Genomic DNA, 18,142 nt, shown 5'->3' with positions numbered 1-18,142 from the left:
GCGTCCACATGCAATGGCGCCATCCCGTGGTCATGATTTGTCACTAACCCATCCTTTTAATTTCAACAGCTGTCCACTGCAATCTGACCCAGAACGGGATTGACCATCAGGTGTGCACAAAGGATGTGACCTCACACCTGGAGGAAACGTCTGTTGATCATGATGACAGCCCTGGCTTTCAAGACCACAGTCCTGGTTTCCTGCGAAGATCTCCTCCACAACGTTCTGTGTCAGAGTCTGAGCTCTCCAGGGTAAGAACAGGACCAAGACATTCATTGCATATCAAATTATACAGATTATACACTGCACTTAAATATATATATACAGATACAGATACATAAAAATGTATTATATTTATTTATCTATTTATGAATGTATCCATGATTCATAATCTAAAAATGATTAAATCGTCAAATCATTTAGCAAATTTGCGCTGAACAAATGCACTTAATATTTGCATTAAATGGCCAGTAAAATAGCTATAACATGCACATCCCAAAATGCACTGTGTGTACATCACAATGTTGCTTTGGATGGATGGATGGATAGAACAAAAGAATCTTACCGTCATCAGGTCATTATTTTGCATGTAAACGCTTTTTACCACAAGATGGCGCTCTAATGCACCAAGTGTACATTTTTCACTGCGATCCAAGAAAAACTGATTATTTTTATTTACTAATTCTCTAGTGTAAATAATAAAAGCATTTTTTTTTCAGATTTTCAAGTATTACAAAATTGAATAACAACAACCTAAATTCATAGAGAAAATGTAAAGCATTTTTGTCATATACTTTAACGGAGCGCATGTAAAAAATATTGTAGATTGTTGAATAGCAACTGTTCAAACCATACGGGTTTAATCCCTTAAAATGGATATCTTATTCTCCTGTGTTGTCATAGATGAAGATCATATTAGTGCAGTAATGTATTCATATCTTCAAGTCATCACGCTTTGTTGCTATAGTAACATGAAAATTCTTGAATTGCCTAATTATACCAAGGACAGAATGACTGTCACACTGTGCGTTACAACTTTATTGCTCGCTTCTCCTCTTTTTTTGTTTTTGTTTCCCTTCTCCACTCATCTGCCACTCATCTCGGTTTAATTGGATGGGAATCCTGCTACCAACCAATCCCAGTCGTATCCCATCTGCGGGAGGCACACATTTGTAGCTCTGTCCGTCCAACAATGTTCCAATCTCTCGTAAAACAGATCTCGCTGCACTCGTACTGTGCTTTCAATGCAGTAATATACCTTTATGTATTATACCTCATCAATCCTCGGAAAGTCTCTGCTAGCTGCTCTGCGGGCCTACCTTCACACCTCTGCGGCAGGTATCTTGGGTTAATTAGCTCTGTGCTGTTTTTAGTAGGGCTGTGACTCTCGCCCCACTGGAGGCTGTTTCTACTGACTCAGCGTCTGAGTGTGTTTGGCTCGGCTCTGTCGCTGATGCTGAATTATGCCGCTTCTTAAACGTAGCACACACTTCAGCTCTGTCACAATGGCTGTTATTTCAGGCACTATGAATACCATGTTATGCTGAAATCATGGAACAACGTACCCCAAAAAAAGAAATTGTCATTATTTACTTTGTCTCGTGTTCTGAGATGCTGTATATTTTTCTGTGTTCCTCTGTTCACAATAATACAATATCAGCTGTTGTATTTTCATGCAGTTACAATGGGGACTGGAGCTTTAAGCTTTAGAAAGGACGTTCAAGTGCAATCAAAGTGATCCATAATCAAATCCTTCTGAAGTCATGCAATATGGTTTGAGAGACAGGATTGAATCACAATGGGTGAACCGAAAGTAAACGAAAGTATAAAATAAAAACTCTGCTAATGTTATTCGCCCTTGTGTCAATGAAAACGTGTAACTCTTTCTTCTGTGGAACACAAAAGAGGAGATTTTAAGAAATGTCTCGCAGGTTTTGTGCCCATACAATGGAAGTCAATGAAGGCTGGTGTTTTATGGATATCAACATTCTTCAAAATATCTTCCTTTGTGTTCTGCAGAAGAAAGAAAGTTATACAGGTTTGAAATGACATGGTTAAGTAAATGATGACCGAATTTTCTTTCTTTTTTTTGGCAAAGTATCCCTTGAAACGACTCCTGCAGTGCGCTTTAAGTCAAGACTGAATCTTATTCATTTGATCATTTATTTTTCTTCTTGCCCAGCCGGGAACTGTGAAGCTGTCCAAACCGGTGGCACTGTGGACTCAGCAGGACGTGTGTAAATGGCTGAAAAAACATTGTCCCAATCAACACCAGGTCTACAGTAACTCCTTCAAACAGCATGACATCACAGGTAAACAAGGCACCCTGTCACTCTCACGATGATCTTGTCCAAGGTCAAACACACGTGGTCCAATGCACGCTCACTCTTGCGCACACGCATTCCACTGGCATTAAAACCTTCGTAATAGCGCTGCTGTTAATTGCTACTGGCTCGGCCGAGATGAACGCGTTTCATGTTTATTAGCTCAGCAGGGGGTTCTCTGTACTGCGCATGAGGATGTGTGTCAGGGAATTATTATTTTTCATGTCGTGTGACCTGACTCATAATGATGGATGACGGAAGCATAGTTTTTCATGTTATATTGTGTTTTCATGTTTTGCTTCGCAAAGCTTCATAGAGATTAATTGCTTACATTGCGCAGGCTACACAAAACAGTTAGGTAACATAGTTTAAAGTGTTTGTTAATATTGTTGTCTTAGGGTCTCCATGGACCCCATCAGTAAGGCTTTTACAGTATATATGCTTTCATTAATGTCAAACCAGAAATGTTTTCCTTTATATGTGTTGCCAATGGGATATTGTATTTTTGACCCTGGACAACAAAACCAGTGTTATGGGTAAATTAGATTTAGAATTAAATTTAGATATTGAGGTTTTTCTGAAAGCTGAATAAATATGATTTCTGTTGACGTATGAGTTGTTAGAATAGGACAAAAGCTGGCTGAGATACAACCGTTTAAAAATCAGGAATCTGAGAGTGCAAAAATATCAAAATATTGAGAAAATCGCCTTTGAAGTTGTTAATCATTGGCACTGTGGCAGGCCATCCACACACAAAAATAAAGTTTTGATATATTTAAATTAGGAAATTTACAAAATATCTTCATGAATCATGATCTTTACTTAATATCCTCATGAATTTTGGCATAAAAGAAAAATCTATAATTTTCAACCATACAATGTATTTTTGTCTTTTACTAAAAATGTTCCCGTGCTACTTAAGACTGGTTTTGTCATCCAGGGTCACATTTGAAGAATATAAGATCTGATTTTGCTACATGCTTTAGATTGAATATTGGTGTAATGCAGGTTTGAAATGACATGAGGGTGAGTAAATGATGACAGAATTTTCATTTTTGGGTGAACTTTAAAGAATTCTCTCAGAATTGTTTACATATATTCATATACTCTCCCTTTAAATCAATTCATCCTGTATGTGACAATTTTTCATATTTTGGCCAAATGAGTAATGATGGCTAAAGCAATGTTCCATTCTTTTCGGGATCTATGAATTGTTCTCGTTTGAACAGACAGATTGTGATTTTGCTTTGCATCAGGGTTATGCTCAGCCCAATTATCCGTAATATATGCAGAAAAATTTCAAGCTGCTCGATGTGACTATCCAGCATTAATTAACAAGAATCAGTTCATAAACATCAGGCCTCATCAATTAGAGACACAATGCAATTTGCATCCATCTCTGGCCATTCCATGCATAACATAACATATTTCATTAAAGTAAACAAAGATGAATCAGGGACAAACTACTAAACAAAAGTGTTTAAAATAAATGCTGATGCATCTTCCTTGGTTAGGACACGATGTGCGATTCTTTATTTAAATGTAAATTCTGCATTTGGAACTCATGAAATCTGACGCCTTTATGGGGGTCATATTGCCATTTGTGAATTCTAGTAATTATGGTTGATGATTATCATGATGCACTCAGTTAAACATACATGTGAACCTCTGTATTGATTTATCATTATATCATATTTCACATCCCATTGCAGCCAAAATTGAATTCTTATTTTCCTTTTTTTAGTTGTACATGTACAGTATACCATTACGCCTCAAAAATAAGCACAAAATAAGCTATTAAATTATTAGTATCTAATTCCCGGTTTAAATCCAGTCGAACGAGTGCGCAGCCGGTATGATTAACGTTGTTTTCTGGTGCCAACACAAGACCATCAAAATTTCCCCTCATTGCTTCTACGGCATCTTCCGAATCGCTCTGAGAGTTTGCCTTGAACACTGAGCTGTCATTAAAAATGCATTAAAGCATATTAAGACATAATTAGATATTAGTCCCTAATCTGCAGTAATTACAAAGAGCGAGGCAGAGAGTTCTTCGGTAAATGAGTTAAGCACATATTTTTGATAGCGTAGGTGCATTCGGGGTAGAAGGTGGACTCGTTTTGTGTAACATACAGACGGAGATTGAATTATATGCCTGATACAGAACTCATGCAACAGGCAACTCTGGGCTGGATTCATGTATACATCAATCCCTTGGGTCATAGAAAAGAGGGGTCAAGGAAGCACATCATAGGGTAACACCACAATTAGTGCGTGTTAAGTTACCAAGTGTTGGATGTAATGGGTAATTGGACAACTAAATGAGATGTTCATTCATGAACCGTAATGAGGATTGTGGCGGTTGTTTACATATCCTTTGCGGCTTTGGGGTCTGTCAGGGTTATTTTAAGCTATATGTTGAAACATGCAATTATGTAGAAAAAATTGAAGTTAACTTCTAACAAATGATCGGGGTTAACCAGGTGTCTGTAAGGGCATCTACTGTACGATAACTGAAAACTTCACCAGTCTGAGCAACACCGCTATTAAAGTGACAGTTCACCCAAAAATAAAACTGTCATCATTTACTAACCCTCTTGTGTATTCAAACCTTTGTGACTTTCTTTTTTTTCAGAACATGAAAGATGTTTTAAAGAACGTCGGTAACTGAACATCACTGGCCCCCTTCGCTTCTGTTGTATAGTCACTAAACCAATGCAAGTCAACGGGGGCCAGTTAACAACGTTCTTCAAAATATCTTCTTTTGTGTTCTGAGGAAGAAATAAAGTCGTACTGGTTTGAAATGACAAGAAGGTGAGTTAATGATGAAAGATTTTTTATTTATTTATAAAGAACGTTGGTAACCGAACAATTGCGGTACGCATTCACTTCTAATGTATGTACACAAAACCAATGGAAGTCAATGGGTAGTCAGGTTTTACAGTAAATGATGAAAGAAATTTCGTTTTTGGGTGAACTATTCCTTTCCACTTTTAAGTGGAAAAGCTTACAACGTTTCCGATGGGGGACGGCATCAGATCTAAATCGTTCTGTTTTATGATCGCTTGGTCAGTATCTGCAGGCCAGAGGAGTAAAGGAAAGTCTGACCGACCTTCTGTTGACAGGATAAATGAATCCAGCTGGGATGTTCCCCGTTTGCTTGCTCTTCTTCTGCTTCCAGCAAACGGCTGTACAAGGGTTCTGGCTCACTACTGGTAAAATACTTCCAGAGAATACTGGGTGTGGTGGTTAGACGTTGGGTTTATTTATTAGAGTTTAGTAGTTTAAAGCTGTAAAGAATACATGTAAATCACACTCCCATTAGACAGAAGACCGGTGGTCTTGGCATTGTTTAGCGTTTCTTAAAGACTCTATTTTTTAAATGCAATCCCAGCTTGGTCATCCTGTTGACAATACAGGACATGTTTTGATGTGTGCATACTTCATATGCTGAAAAGCTGCTTGTGCAGAACACATATAGGGATATGAAACCTAATACTACCACAAATGTGTCAGAAACAAGGTCATAAGATGAGCTCAGATATGAAGTCATTTTATTGACCCAAAAATCTTAATTCTTTTATGTTGCTCACCCTCATTTTACTTTAAATCTGTGACTTTCTTCTGCAGAAAACAAAAGAAGATGTTCCTTCAAAATGGCCTCCATTGAAATCCATTGTGTGAATACAAAACCACTGAGACATTTCTCAAAATATATTGTGTGTTCCACAAAAGAAAGAATCCGATACAAGTTTTGAATACGGGGTGAATAAATGATGACATAATTTTCATTTTTGGAACTTTTCCTTTATTTAGGCAACTGACATGATTCCATAGTGCCAGGTTCATTTGCTTAATAAAACCATAACTGCCCCTATAACTTTAGATTTTGACCTTCTTTCTGAATAGCCAACAACAGACTTTATGTTATTTTGTCTGTTGTATCAAAGGTCAGTGAAGCATCTCATCCCAGAATAATCAGCTTTATCCCATCCATACCCAATATGTGACTACAGGTGAATTATGAGGACTTCCATTCATATATATTTGAGATTCATCCGGAAGTGGCTTCAGCCCTCGGTAGCTCAGCAGTGATTTCTGAGAGCGGAATGATGAGGTATGAGGGTCTGAAATTGCAGTGTTCCGCAGGGATGCAATTCAGAGCCATCAGATCAATTTTTCAGTATTCTGGGGAGGAGGATGGAGAGAAAAGATCAGATTGAATTGTGGTGATGTTGAAGGATTGGAACATGATGTGTCTTGAATAAAACTGCTGCAATTTTTCAGTTTTGATGGGGGAGGGGGTGACTTATATTACAGCGATAGCCTTTGATGGCCACATTAACATTTAATAATTAGAATGTGTTCTACCTTAAAAGCGTTTTACATATGTTATAAGGAATGAAAGGGAATTGTGTTCTGATGGTTTGGAGGTGGGGAGTATGCGGATTGCTGCGTATGACTCACACAACTGACGTTATTCTAGATTTTCTACAATGAGCATCTTGATGATGCTGCTATTTACATTCAGGGCATAGTCTTTTCAAATGGTATCCTTCTCAATATGAGGCTCATGTAAAAAATGGGCATTATCTTACTGTTCTTCTCTCTGAATGGCCTCCAACTAAATGGTCACATTTGTGTAGAGAAATTGATCAGATTTTGTTAAAGCCCTAGGTTTACTGTTGGCTTTGCATATTAATTTCGGACATGAGAAAATATTTTAGATGCCATCACATAGTTCGCATGCTGATTCATCTCCTTTAAGTCAGTCAGTAGAAGTTGAGGATTGAGTGCAGGGTTATCGCCAACACAAGCGAACATCCCTATAAGCATCTGTCTCTCTCCTTATGTTCTATTCATCTGTGTAACTCACTATCTGCCCTCTTTTGATTAAATGCCAAACGCCATTATTCTCTTCTCCAGTGATCAATACAGGCTCAGCAACAGGACAGTCTAAATAATGATAACAGTTCAATCTCACTAAAGTGATTTAGACCTATTAAGCTGTCCTAGGGACGTCCTAGGAACTTTAAAAGGACAGAACCCCATCTGACGCGGTGATTGTCCTCTAATGCCTGAATGAATGAAATTAAAAAATGGTGAATGAAATGTAAAGATGCAATTCACAATGTTTTTTAGGTTCAAAAATTAAACAAAAACGTTACTGCACCGGACAGTACATGTTAAAGGGGTAGTTCACACAAAAAATAAAATTCTGTCATCATTTATTCACCCTCATGTCATTCCAAACCTGGATGACTTTCTTTCTTCTGCAAAACACAAAAGAAGATATTTTGAAGAATGTTGGTTACCAAACAACATTGAACTTGTGATGCACCGATATGTTAATTGTGGCCAATAACGAAAACCGATAATTCTTTAACATTGGAAGCCGATTAACAAAATATTGGCCAATATACTGTATCTAAATATTAATATACAATTCCCTAATCCAATCCTGAAACAAAAGGCAAAAAGTGGACTTCTGCTTTTATTTGGAAACATTCACTGAAGAAAAAAGGCAACCATTAGTTCTATTTTTCCCCCTGAAAATCTACCAAGCCTCCTTTACACTAGTTAGATATATATTAGTGGTGGGCCGTTAACGCCGTTAACGCAGTGAGACTTTTATCGCGCGATAAAAAAAATGTCGCTGTTAATCTATTCTCAAAGTTGGGTTGGGAGCTGGGTCTATACTACGCAAGCTATGATGACTTTCACCTTGATATTTTAGCGCGGATGTATACCAGCTTAACTGCACTGTACGGGGCGAGAACGAGATTTTTCAACTCGCGTGATTCGCGTCATTCGCGGAAGCAGAAGCCACCTCATCATCTCATAACCAGGGCTTCATTCGCGCGATTCGCGCAGCAGGTAGGTCTATTGGCTCTTTTCATTAACATATAAATCACTCGCGCTTGACACGCCATTCGCGTTTGGTCTGAACACAACATAACGTTACTGTGAAATTACCGCATCAAACGTGACGTGCTAACATGGATGCAGCTATGAAGCCGCCGGGTTTGCTTCAGGGAATATTTATTTTTAAGAAGCTTCCCAATGGAAACATCGACAAGACTAAGGTTGTTTGCACCTTGTGCAATGCGGAATTGGTTTTTAAAAAAAAACACTTTCTCTCAACAGGTAGTGGTCTAGCTTTAGTTGAAACCAGTAATTTTGTATTGAGATCTAATGTATTATGGCTCCTGTATGACATATCGCTTGTTGCTCCCTCACTCTTTGTAAGTTGCTTTGGATAAAAGCGTCTGCTAAATGACCAAATGTTAATGTACTGTAGGAGCTCTTCCAGTCTCAAGTACCACCTAAACACAAATCATCCCTTAGCTAATGCGGAAGTAAACACAAGTTCATCTTATTGAACATAATTTAATTTTCATCACCAATTATCATAGTAGAACAGCTTTCTCAAGCAGTTTGTGATGCATTTTGGAAACAGGACATGAGCCCCTGGTCTAATGCGCCACCTGGTTTGAGAAACCCGTTCTCAAAGACTTACTTTTAGTCATTATTTGGGTAGCACACATATTCTGAATGCCTTCGGCAGAATTCAAATGAGCCATTTTAATCTAGATTAATCTAGATTAAAAAAATTAATCTATGCCCACCACTAATATATATATATATTTTTTTTATAAACTCATTACACAGTATATGTTATTCCAGAGCAACCCAGAAAAATGTTCTTAATAGCCACAAGTCTAACAGTTCTCAAGATAGAAAGAATTCAGACAGCAATCTGATTCAAACAATATGCTTTTGTTTCTATAATTTACACGTTCATAAATACTGTATCTACATCAACAATATTTTGCTAAAAGCAGTAAGTGAACGATCATTACAGAAAGACAGTACTGTACTGTATTTTACCTGTGAGCAGTGTGCAGCTGAAGAAGTTAAACCAGAGGAAATGATTAATCAGCTATAATATCCATCCATCCATTTTCTACCGCTTATCCGAACTACCTCGGGTCACGGGGAGCCTGTGCCTATCTCAGGAGTCATCGGGCATTTAGGCAGGATACACCCTGGATGGAGTGCCAACCCATCGCAGGGCACACACACTCACTCATTCACTCACGCACTCACACCCTACGGACAATTTTTCCAGAGATGCCAATCAACCTACCATGCATGTCTTTGGACAAGGGGAGGAAACCGGAGTACCCGGAGAAAACCCCCGAGGCACGGGGAGAACATGCAAACTCCACACACACAAGTCGGAAGCGGGAATAGAACCCCCAACCCTGGAGGTGTGAGGCGAACGTGCTAACCACTAAGCCACCATGCCCCCCTTCAGCTATAATATATTGGTCTAAATTTTATTATCGGCCGATTCCGATAACATTAAAAATGGCCATTTATCATCCGATACCGATATGGCCCATAAATCATTGTGCATCCCCACACTGACCCCCATTTACTTGCACGCAAATCCACTTAGACATTTCTCAAAATATCTTCTTTTTTGTGTTTACAGAAGAGTCATATACAGATTTGGCATGACATGAGGATGAGTGAGTGATGACAGAATTTGCCCTTTTTCTAGATCACTAATTGAATTAGCAATTTTTATTTCTTCAGCGAACCAAAATAATATAGACCCCGTTTGCGCCGATGTCACGCTTATGTCACGGCATTAGCTGGAGGCAAAACAAAAGGAAAAGCTGGAGGTGGCCAATACAAACCAGAACAGATTCGGGTACAAAAGGTGTTTAAAATATCATCTTGTTGTGTTGTTTAGTGCCACTGTCGACATAGTACATTTTCCAATTTGATATTTGAACACGTACCTGCTGCCATTGCCAAACAAAAACACTGACGACAGCTGTAGTTAAACACCACAAAATGAGCGGACTGAAAAGAAACGATCATCAAAAATGCTTGCGTTCCACTTCATAACACATAAGGGATAATGCACAGGCACCTGGTTGTTATCGCACAAATAAGCCCCGAAAGTGTGATCAGGACCTGACGCAAGGGTCTTGTTTCACACTGGAGGGGCTTATTCTGCGATAACAGCCGGCTCCTTATACATTATCCCGCTTATTACACGGCTGCTTGCCACATGAGACTGGACATGAAATGTGAATTTGAAATATTTGATTAGCTCATTTTAACCTTCCGCGAGGAAAAGCCGTTTACTTTACATTTACGACGGTCAAATGTTACAAACATTCAATTTGGTTTAATTATTTAGTCATATAGGTGATTAAAATACATATTTACATTTTAATTTTGTGTAATATTAAACTGCCTGCCCCTCTCAAAATGATTTGTAGCATCCGGGTTGCTGGGTGTTATTCGTTTTGAGCGGTTGTTATCTGAGAATAACAACCCTTTAAATCTCGCAACTGGCCAATCAGTGTCAAGTATTTCAGAGAGCCGTGTAATAATTAAGATAAAAAAAACTTCTGTCTGTTGTTGGTGTGGATTATGATTTGGCTATCTGTCTAAAAATATCTTGCGTATGCCCAAATCAGAAACTGGGGAACTGTCAGGATTCTGGACTGTTGTTTCTTGTTTTGGCCACTACTGTAGTTGTTATTGTCTCCACCGGTTGTTTCTCTTTAGACTCTTTGTTTTCCAAGTGTGCCTCATTTACCCCTGTGTGTTTAAGTTGTTCTCTGTTCCCTGTCTCGTCGCTCGGTCTTTAACGTTGTTGTAGCCAGTCACTCTTGTTGTGTCTAGTCTCTAGTCTAGAGTTGCTCATAGTTAATGTGTGCCATTTTGATTACGTTTGGATTTCTAAAGAGAACATTTTTATTGCTCAGCCTCTACGGAGTTGTTTTCGTTACCCTTTTTACTGTTCCTGTTTCTAGCTTGTGGAAGACCTTATTTTGGATTACTTTAGAGAACTTAGTTTTTTTGCTGTCTAGGATTTAATTACAATGATATTTTTTTCTACTCAAGCCACTGTCTGTGCGTGTCCCTTTGGGTTCCCCATTCCTCAGTTTGCAACGGTGTAAAGAGCTCGCCTCCAATACCGGAGTCCCTGTTTCGAGTCTTGGCCCTGACAGGAAAAATATTATTTTTCATGTAGCGTTAACTTTTGAACGCATATAGGGTATCCTAGTTAACACAACTATATCACAAGTGCATTAGTATAAAGGGAGAGGGAACAGTGAGAAGGCTCATGTTATGTGTCAGGTTTGGGTTCAAGTAAATGCATTTGCTAACATTTGCCACTGCCCTACAAAAGCAAAGTGCTGTAACTACACAAACACTGAAACTTAGAAAAATGAGTTCAACGTTTTGTCACCAGCCAGTCATTGCAGCCAGTTACTGGAAAGACAGAACAGATGTTACAAAGCCCATTTGAAACCTTATCTTAATTTTGACCAGATGTGTAGTTACCGCACGTTGCCTTTGAAGGCCAGTAAAGATCTATACGCTCTCCGTTTATCTTTACTATACACGCGTGGTTTCTCTGTCTGGTAGGTGTCAGGCCACTTAACTGGAGGTTATCCTGTCAGTTTGTCTCTGGATCCATTCAGTGAGCGCCTACAGGCCGGACAAGTTCCTGGCGTTAAGTTAACTTTTTCCGGTCCTAGACAGGGAGTGACTTTACGTGTTCAAATTTAATCAATTTTTTTTCGAGTCATCGTCAAAAAGCAAGCAAACAAAAGATGCTGTCTAGCATTAGTAATGCCTCAGGGGGATCTTTCTGCCTTCACCTAAGCTCCACCCCCAAAAACGTGTCACAATGTTTACTAACAGTAAAGGCGTCTATTACATCTGAACAATTAAGCATTTCAAGATTTTTTGTGAGTAAACATTTGGACCCCACAGTGTATTAAACTTGATTATTGTCCCCCTTGTTTTATTTTGTAATTTTTGTGTGAACACAACTGCACTTTTTCTTTTTACCTGCACCAAACCACCTGTTTTACTTAATTAACTGTTTGGCACCAAATTCACATTTCAAGTGTCCCGCTGGCATTCTTCATCTAGAATTAGTCCTTAGCAATGCAAATGAGATAATTTTGCAGCATATTCTGGCTTGTTGCATGATACTCTGTATAGGGCTATGTAGGGAAGTTCTTGGCAGACGCTGTCAGGCTCCGTATTGGTTTGAGGGGCTACCACTGTGTCTGCCAGTTTGTGTGTGTGTGTGTGTGAGTACGAGAGAGAGAGAGAGAGAGAGAGATAGAAGCCCCCTCAGGACTCATAGATGCAGCTGCAGTTAAACTATGTGAAGTATGCTGCAGTATTACCTGAGGAGTTTCCTTCACCAAGTGAAGTCCTGCTCGTTCACTCTGAGAGTTTTGTAGGAGAAAGTGAGGTTAATTTCCATCTTTAAAGGCCCCAGAGCCTCAATGTCTCTCATCTTCCCCGTCTCTTCCCTCTCTCTCCCCCAGTCTGTCATTTCCCTGGTTGTAGAAACGGTAATTAGCCGGGTCTTTTGGTTCACATGTAAAAGGGACACATCCCCAGAGTGACAGTGCTGGTGTGGAGGGAGGGAACGCTCCAAGCCGAGTCCATTCATCAGGAGTGTAGACTAGAGAGAATGAGATTTATCTGCCCCTAAACATATATGGCCAGTTCGCCTTTCGAACTCTCATATGCACTTTTGAGTGTGTGTGCATTGTGTGTTGTGGCACAGGTTTGGCCCCCAGCTATAGTTTGATGGCCATTGTATCTGTGGCGTTTAATGGATAACAATCAAAACAGGATATAGAAGAAGCCAAGGTTGGAGTGTGATTTCAGTTATGTGGAAATCCAAGACGTTGTTAAATTCTTAAATCTATTTTCTCTGTCAATTCTGCACACAGATAAGTGGACACAGACTATAAACTAAGTAAGCAGCATATATGGGGTGTGTACAGACAACTGGCTCGGATATTCCACAGGAAAGAGTGGGACAAGATTCTTTATAAATACAAAAGCCATTTTCTCTAAACACTCAAGGGCAAATAAACACACATGATGCACATAAACTGACTTTTTTAAGTATTTCTTGGCTGCTTATTTAGCAAGTTTTACCCAATTTTTGACATTAATATGTACATTTTAATGGCTTAAGTAAAAGTACAAATATTTTAAAAATACGATTTAAAAATGCATAAGATAAAGACTCCAGTCATGTGAAAGTGGCATAGACAAGTCTGTTTTTTTATTCTACACATGGGTCGCGTTCTACACAATCTTCTGCACAAGACGAAAGAAGATATTTTGAAGAATGTTGGTAGCCGAACAATGACTCTACCCATTCACTTATTCACTTTTAGTAATGACTTATAGGGTATATAAGCGTCAATGTCTATCCCTCAAAGCCCTCTACCATACGGTCCATGACTTGTGGTTGTTTTGTTCCTCACCATTTAACGCCAGTGAAAGTAAGAGTTTGCTTTATTCGACCTGTGAGAACAGGCTGCATTCTTGCGAATCCTTATCTTGCTGAGACAGCTGTCACCCAATGACCCACTCTTCCAAACATCTTCTAAAATGTTTTTATTGGACGGTCATTTGTTTGGAATGGCACCTTTCCCATTTCCTCCAATTTGTAACTTTCTCATTATTTTTCCAATCTTGTGTCTTTTCTTTCCCCCTCCTCTCCGTTCTCTCCTCTATTTCGCTGTGTTTATTTCTCAGACTTTGACTCATGCTCTCAGCGAGATACTCGTGGCAGTCATTCAGGATGAATGCACGCTGAGTTTCTTTTCCTCATTGAGGCGTTCCAGCCAAGCGCTGCCAAATGAAGGGGTAGTTTGGACCTTTACCAACGTACTAAAATACCTTACCCTGATCACCTCAACCTACACGCCTCATACATACTGCAATTTTCTGCCTCTAATGTTCCGTGACTAAATAGGCCCCATCTGTGCTCGCGGTGGCCAGATACTTTATTTAAAATATACAGTATAGATGACATCAAACATGATGCACTACGAGGTTTTTTTTCCATCTGTGTCTATTGCTTTGTTGTTCTGAATTGTTTTATTTATTTCATTCTTTACAAAAAATCCTAAATTTCTTTATCAGAATCTTGGTCTTTGTTTTTCAATTAAACATTCTTAAGGAACAGTTCACCCGAATATGAAAAATCTGTCAACATTTACTCGCCCTCCAGTTATTCCAAATCTGTTTAAATTTCTTTGTTCTGATGAACACAAAGAAAGATATTTGGAAAAATGTCACCAACTAACATTGTTGGGACAGCATTGACTATCATAGTCTTTTTTTATGTTGAACACAAAATCAGATATCTTAAAGAATTTTGGAAAGCATCTTTGACTATCATTTCAATTGTTCCTACTACGGCAGTCAATGATGTCCCAGAACTGTCAGTTGCCAGATATCTTTGTGTTCAGCAGAACAAATGCGTTTATACAGGTTTGGAACGACTTGGTGGAGTAATTCATGACAGAATTTTAAGTTTTAGGTATCCCTTTAAAGTGATAGTTCACTGAAAAACACCAATTCTGTCATTGTTTAATAACCCTCATGTTGTTCATGTGACTCTTTATCATGTTGAACCCTCAAGACGATATTTTTAGAAATGGTTTTGTGTCAATGAAAGTCAATGTTGTGAATTAAATCCTTATGTTATTCCTTACTTGTGTGACTAGAGTAAATAATCACAGAATAACACCAAATAGCAGATTTGTTTCTATTATGTGAGACCCTTTTAAAACCCTGCGTTGTTATTCTAACAGATGTTTTTGCGCAATTGCCTTTTTTTGTCCTGGCCATTATCATAATTTTACTGGCTTTTTACAATCTGCCCTGCTGTTTTTTTTTAATAAACACAGTGGCATTTACTTCTCCCTGTTTGTTTCTCACTGTCCTCTTAATTTCAGTTAACATTTTATTTCTTGTTACCACAAAGGTTCTTCTGTGGTTTAGGGTCAGTTAAATCGCTGCTTTGACTATCTTTTAGTGGGTTTTCTCAGCTCTATGTGGCTTTCCTGCTCATGCTGAGCTTTAAAGTCTTGACCATTAAGGGAGCATTTGAGCGAGTGACAGGAGGTAAATTGATCTGCGCTCATAATGCAACATAATCACCTTGAATTTTGTTGAATTGTGCGTCTGGATACCCTCCTCTCCACAGATAATGCCGCCACGTTTGGTCTCTCGCGCGAAAAACAACCGAATTATTAATTTCCATCACAGCGTAAATGCGTTTCCGCGTCAGTACCTCACGGCACAGTGTGACAATGGCTTTAAATCCAGCGCAAATGGCAGTTGTTAAGCGGGGCATTGATGGGCAGCATTATGACTCTCATCAGTAGAAATCTGAGGGGTGAAAATTATTAAAAATTACGTTGAACTTCATCTGACCTTGACCATATTTTTAGCTGAAAGAAAAGATTTCAGTCTATTTCGTTTCGCTAATTACAATATATTCTCGTTAGATTCTTGTAATGTAGGTTATTACAAGACTGGATCCAGCTTTACACAGGGGGCTTGATAATAGCCTCTTAAAAGTGACAAGAACAGTTTTGATTTATGCGCGTGGAGTTTTATTATTCATAACCATCCAATTTCGAATGTTTTTTCTTTTTAGTGTCTGCTCTCATTTCATAGACGTGTATGTGTGTGTGCAGGTCGAGCTCTGATGAGACTCACAGACAGAAAGTTGGAGCGGATGGGCATCATGCAGGAGAGTCAGAGGCAGTTCATCCTACAGCAGGTGCTTCAGCTCCGCGTCAGAGAAGAAGTTCGAACCCTGCAGCTGCTCACGCAAGGTACAACCACACGCACAAACACACACCTGTGCAAGTATACTTGTGAAGGTCATTACTGATTATCTTGTCAGTTTTTGGATTATTATCGTGGCCTTTTAAAGCAGGGAGTGATGGAAGTACACAGCGCTACATCCGAGTTTCCTTTCTCTTAAGTAAGCATTCCCTGAAAGAGGAATAAAAAGAGAGAGTATTGTGGGTAAAGGCCGCAGCTGCCATCGCCGTTTCTCATCATCTTCGCCTGACATACAGACTAAATTAAGCGATTTCCCCGCATGCTGACGCGCATGGGAACGGACAGCACGCTGATGCAGACAGGAGCTTTAATTCTCAAGCGCTTGCAAACGGTGCAGTGATGGTGGACAATACCACGAATGTCAACGTTGAGGCATTCAACCCACTGTCCTGACAAAAAATGAATTGTGGGCCTGACAAACTTACAGCCGGTGGTGGCATTTAGCTCTGGTTCCTGAGTAAAAAAAGGACAATCCCTGCGTCCCAATTTCACATTATCACACTAGCGTACTATCCGTCTAAATAGTACTCCAATTTTGAATTAGTACCTGAATGGTTGACTGTTTCAGGTAAGAATTGAAAGTGTAGATCCATGAACACTCAAACGGCTGATATATTACCCGTGCACAGCTCGATGGAATCGTGTACGCTTTACTGCATTATTAAAATTAAATAAGTGCTTCTTTGCTGAATTAATATATGTAAGAAAATGAATAAATAAATACTTAAATCAATGTTTGTGACTGTTAATGGTCACAACGTCATCTAGGCATCAGCGTCCACTTCCGTTTCACGTAGTGCGTCCTAGTGCATGCATACTGTTTTGCCGTTGCATAAGTAGGTGAACTGGGAAGCAGCTAATGACTAAAGTTAATACATGATAGTTTACCAGAATATTCCAGATTCAATGCAACATAAGATTTGCCGATAGCATCTGTTGCATGCTGTCGATTACCACAAAAAAAGTTTGAATAAATATGTCTGCCAAATGTTGTAAATGCCTTTCACCAGACAATGCAGTAAAATAAACCCAATTTATAGTAGCGTCAATTAAAAAAAAAATCAGGAGTCATTGACAGCATGCCAAGAACTTATGAACTAAAACATTTCCACAAATCTCTATGTAACTAATACGATCTCCATATGATCTAGGACACACAGGTGGATGGCCTGTATCTCATAGTGACCCATTAGCTCTACAGTAGACGTAAATTCAGAACTCCTTGTAAGTGCACCGGGAAACTGACAAAGGCCGTTTGAATACATGCAGGCTGACATTACATTTATGCATTAGCTTCTGTCTGCAGGGACTAACAGTTTTTACTGCGCTCTGGCATTAGGGTATCATGCAGACAGACAATAATTAACCTTTAGGGCTCTTTGGAGCATGCAGGGAAAATAATTAGATTCTGGCTACTGTGAATACCAGCGGGAATGACTGTAGCATGAGACTTTAGCAGTTACAGTGAACCGGGCAGTAACAGTCACCCATTGTTCGTATATCACGTAGCCGTCCATATGGTGGAAATCGTGCTACGGCTTCATGCTGTTGTGACGGGGACGTGACACAGCACATGGCTTTTATTGTTTTGCATAGCAAATTCGAAATATGTGAATTGAAAATTGAAGAAAAGTGATGTTCTGTAATTATTTACTCGGCCTTATGCCGGTTTGATGCCATATGGTGTTTTTTATGTGGAATGCAGGCTGAAATTGAGGAATTGTTATGCAACCCTATCCATACAACAGTTTCTGTTAAACTCCAAAATATTATCACTGGTATCATAAAGTTATTCATGAGAATACACTAAGCTATTGCAAACACTTACTTTTTCTTTATTTCAATTTTTTCAGCCTTTTTGAATAAAAGTAAAACATTTTTTAACTGTTGGAACTATGTTGCAAATACAGTAAAATGAAACTACATATTTATTGATCAAAATTATAAAGAGTACTGAAGGGGTTCCCATCTTTGCTCCCATTTGTCATTCATTTCAAAAATATTTTTAAATAATTTTCGTTTTCTAATGAAAGAAATTGATCTGCCAAACAGAAACTCATTATGTTTCCAAAATAACTAATATTTGTACTAGT

General features: G+C 38.8%; 1 protein-coding gene across 3 annotated transcripts in view; it reads left to right on the top strand.

Annotated features, from left to right (window-relative positions):
* samd12 (sterile alpha motif domain containing 12) overlaps positions 1 to 18,142 on the top strand; it is a 69,841-nt gene that overhangs the window by 10,611 nt on the left and 41,088 nt on the right. For all 3 annotated transcript variants that reach the window (XM_056742145.1, XM_056742144.1, XM_056742143.1), the window contains exons 2-4: positions 70 to 251; positions 2,183 to 2,312; positions 15,896 to 16,036. In XM_056742145.1, the coding sequence (XP_056598123.1) occupies positions 70 to 251; positions 2,183 to 2,312; positions 15,896 to 16,036 (453 nt within the window). The remainder of the gene's footprint in view (positions 1 to 69; positions 252 to 2,182; positions 2,313 to 15,895; positions 16,037 to 18,142) is intronic.

Source organism: Triplophysa dalaica, chromosome 25 (genome assembly GCF_015846415.1).
Source record: "Triplophysa dalaica isolate WHDGS20190420 chromosome 25, ASM1584641v1, whole genome shotgun sequence".
Lineage (NCBI taxonomy): Eukaryota > Metazoa > Chordata > Actinopteri > Cypriniformes > Nemacheilidae > Triplophysa > Triplophysa dalaica.
The sequence above is the reverse complement of the archived record's forward strand: the minus strand, read 5'-3'. Positions and strand labels throughout refer to the sequence as shown.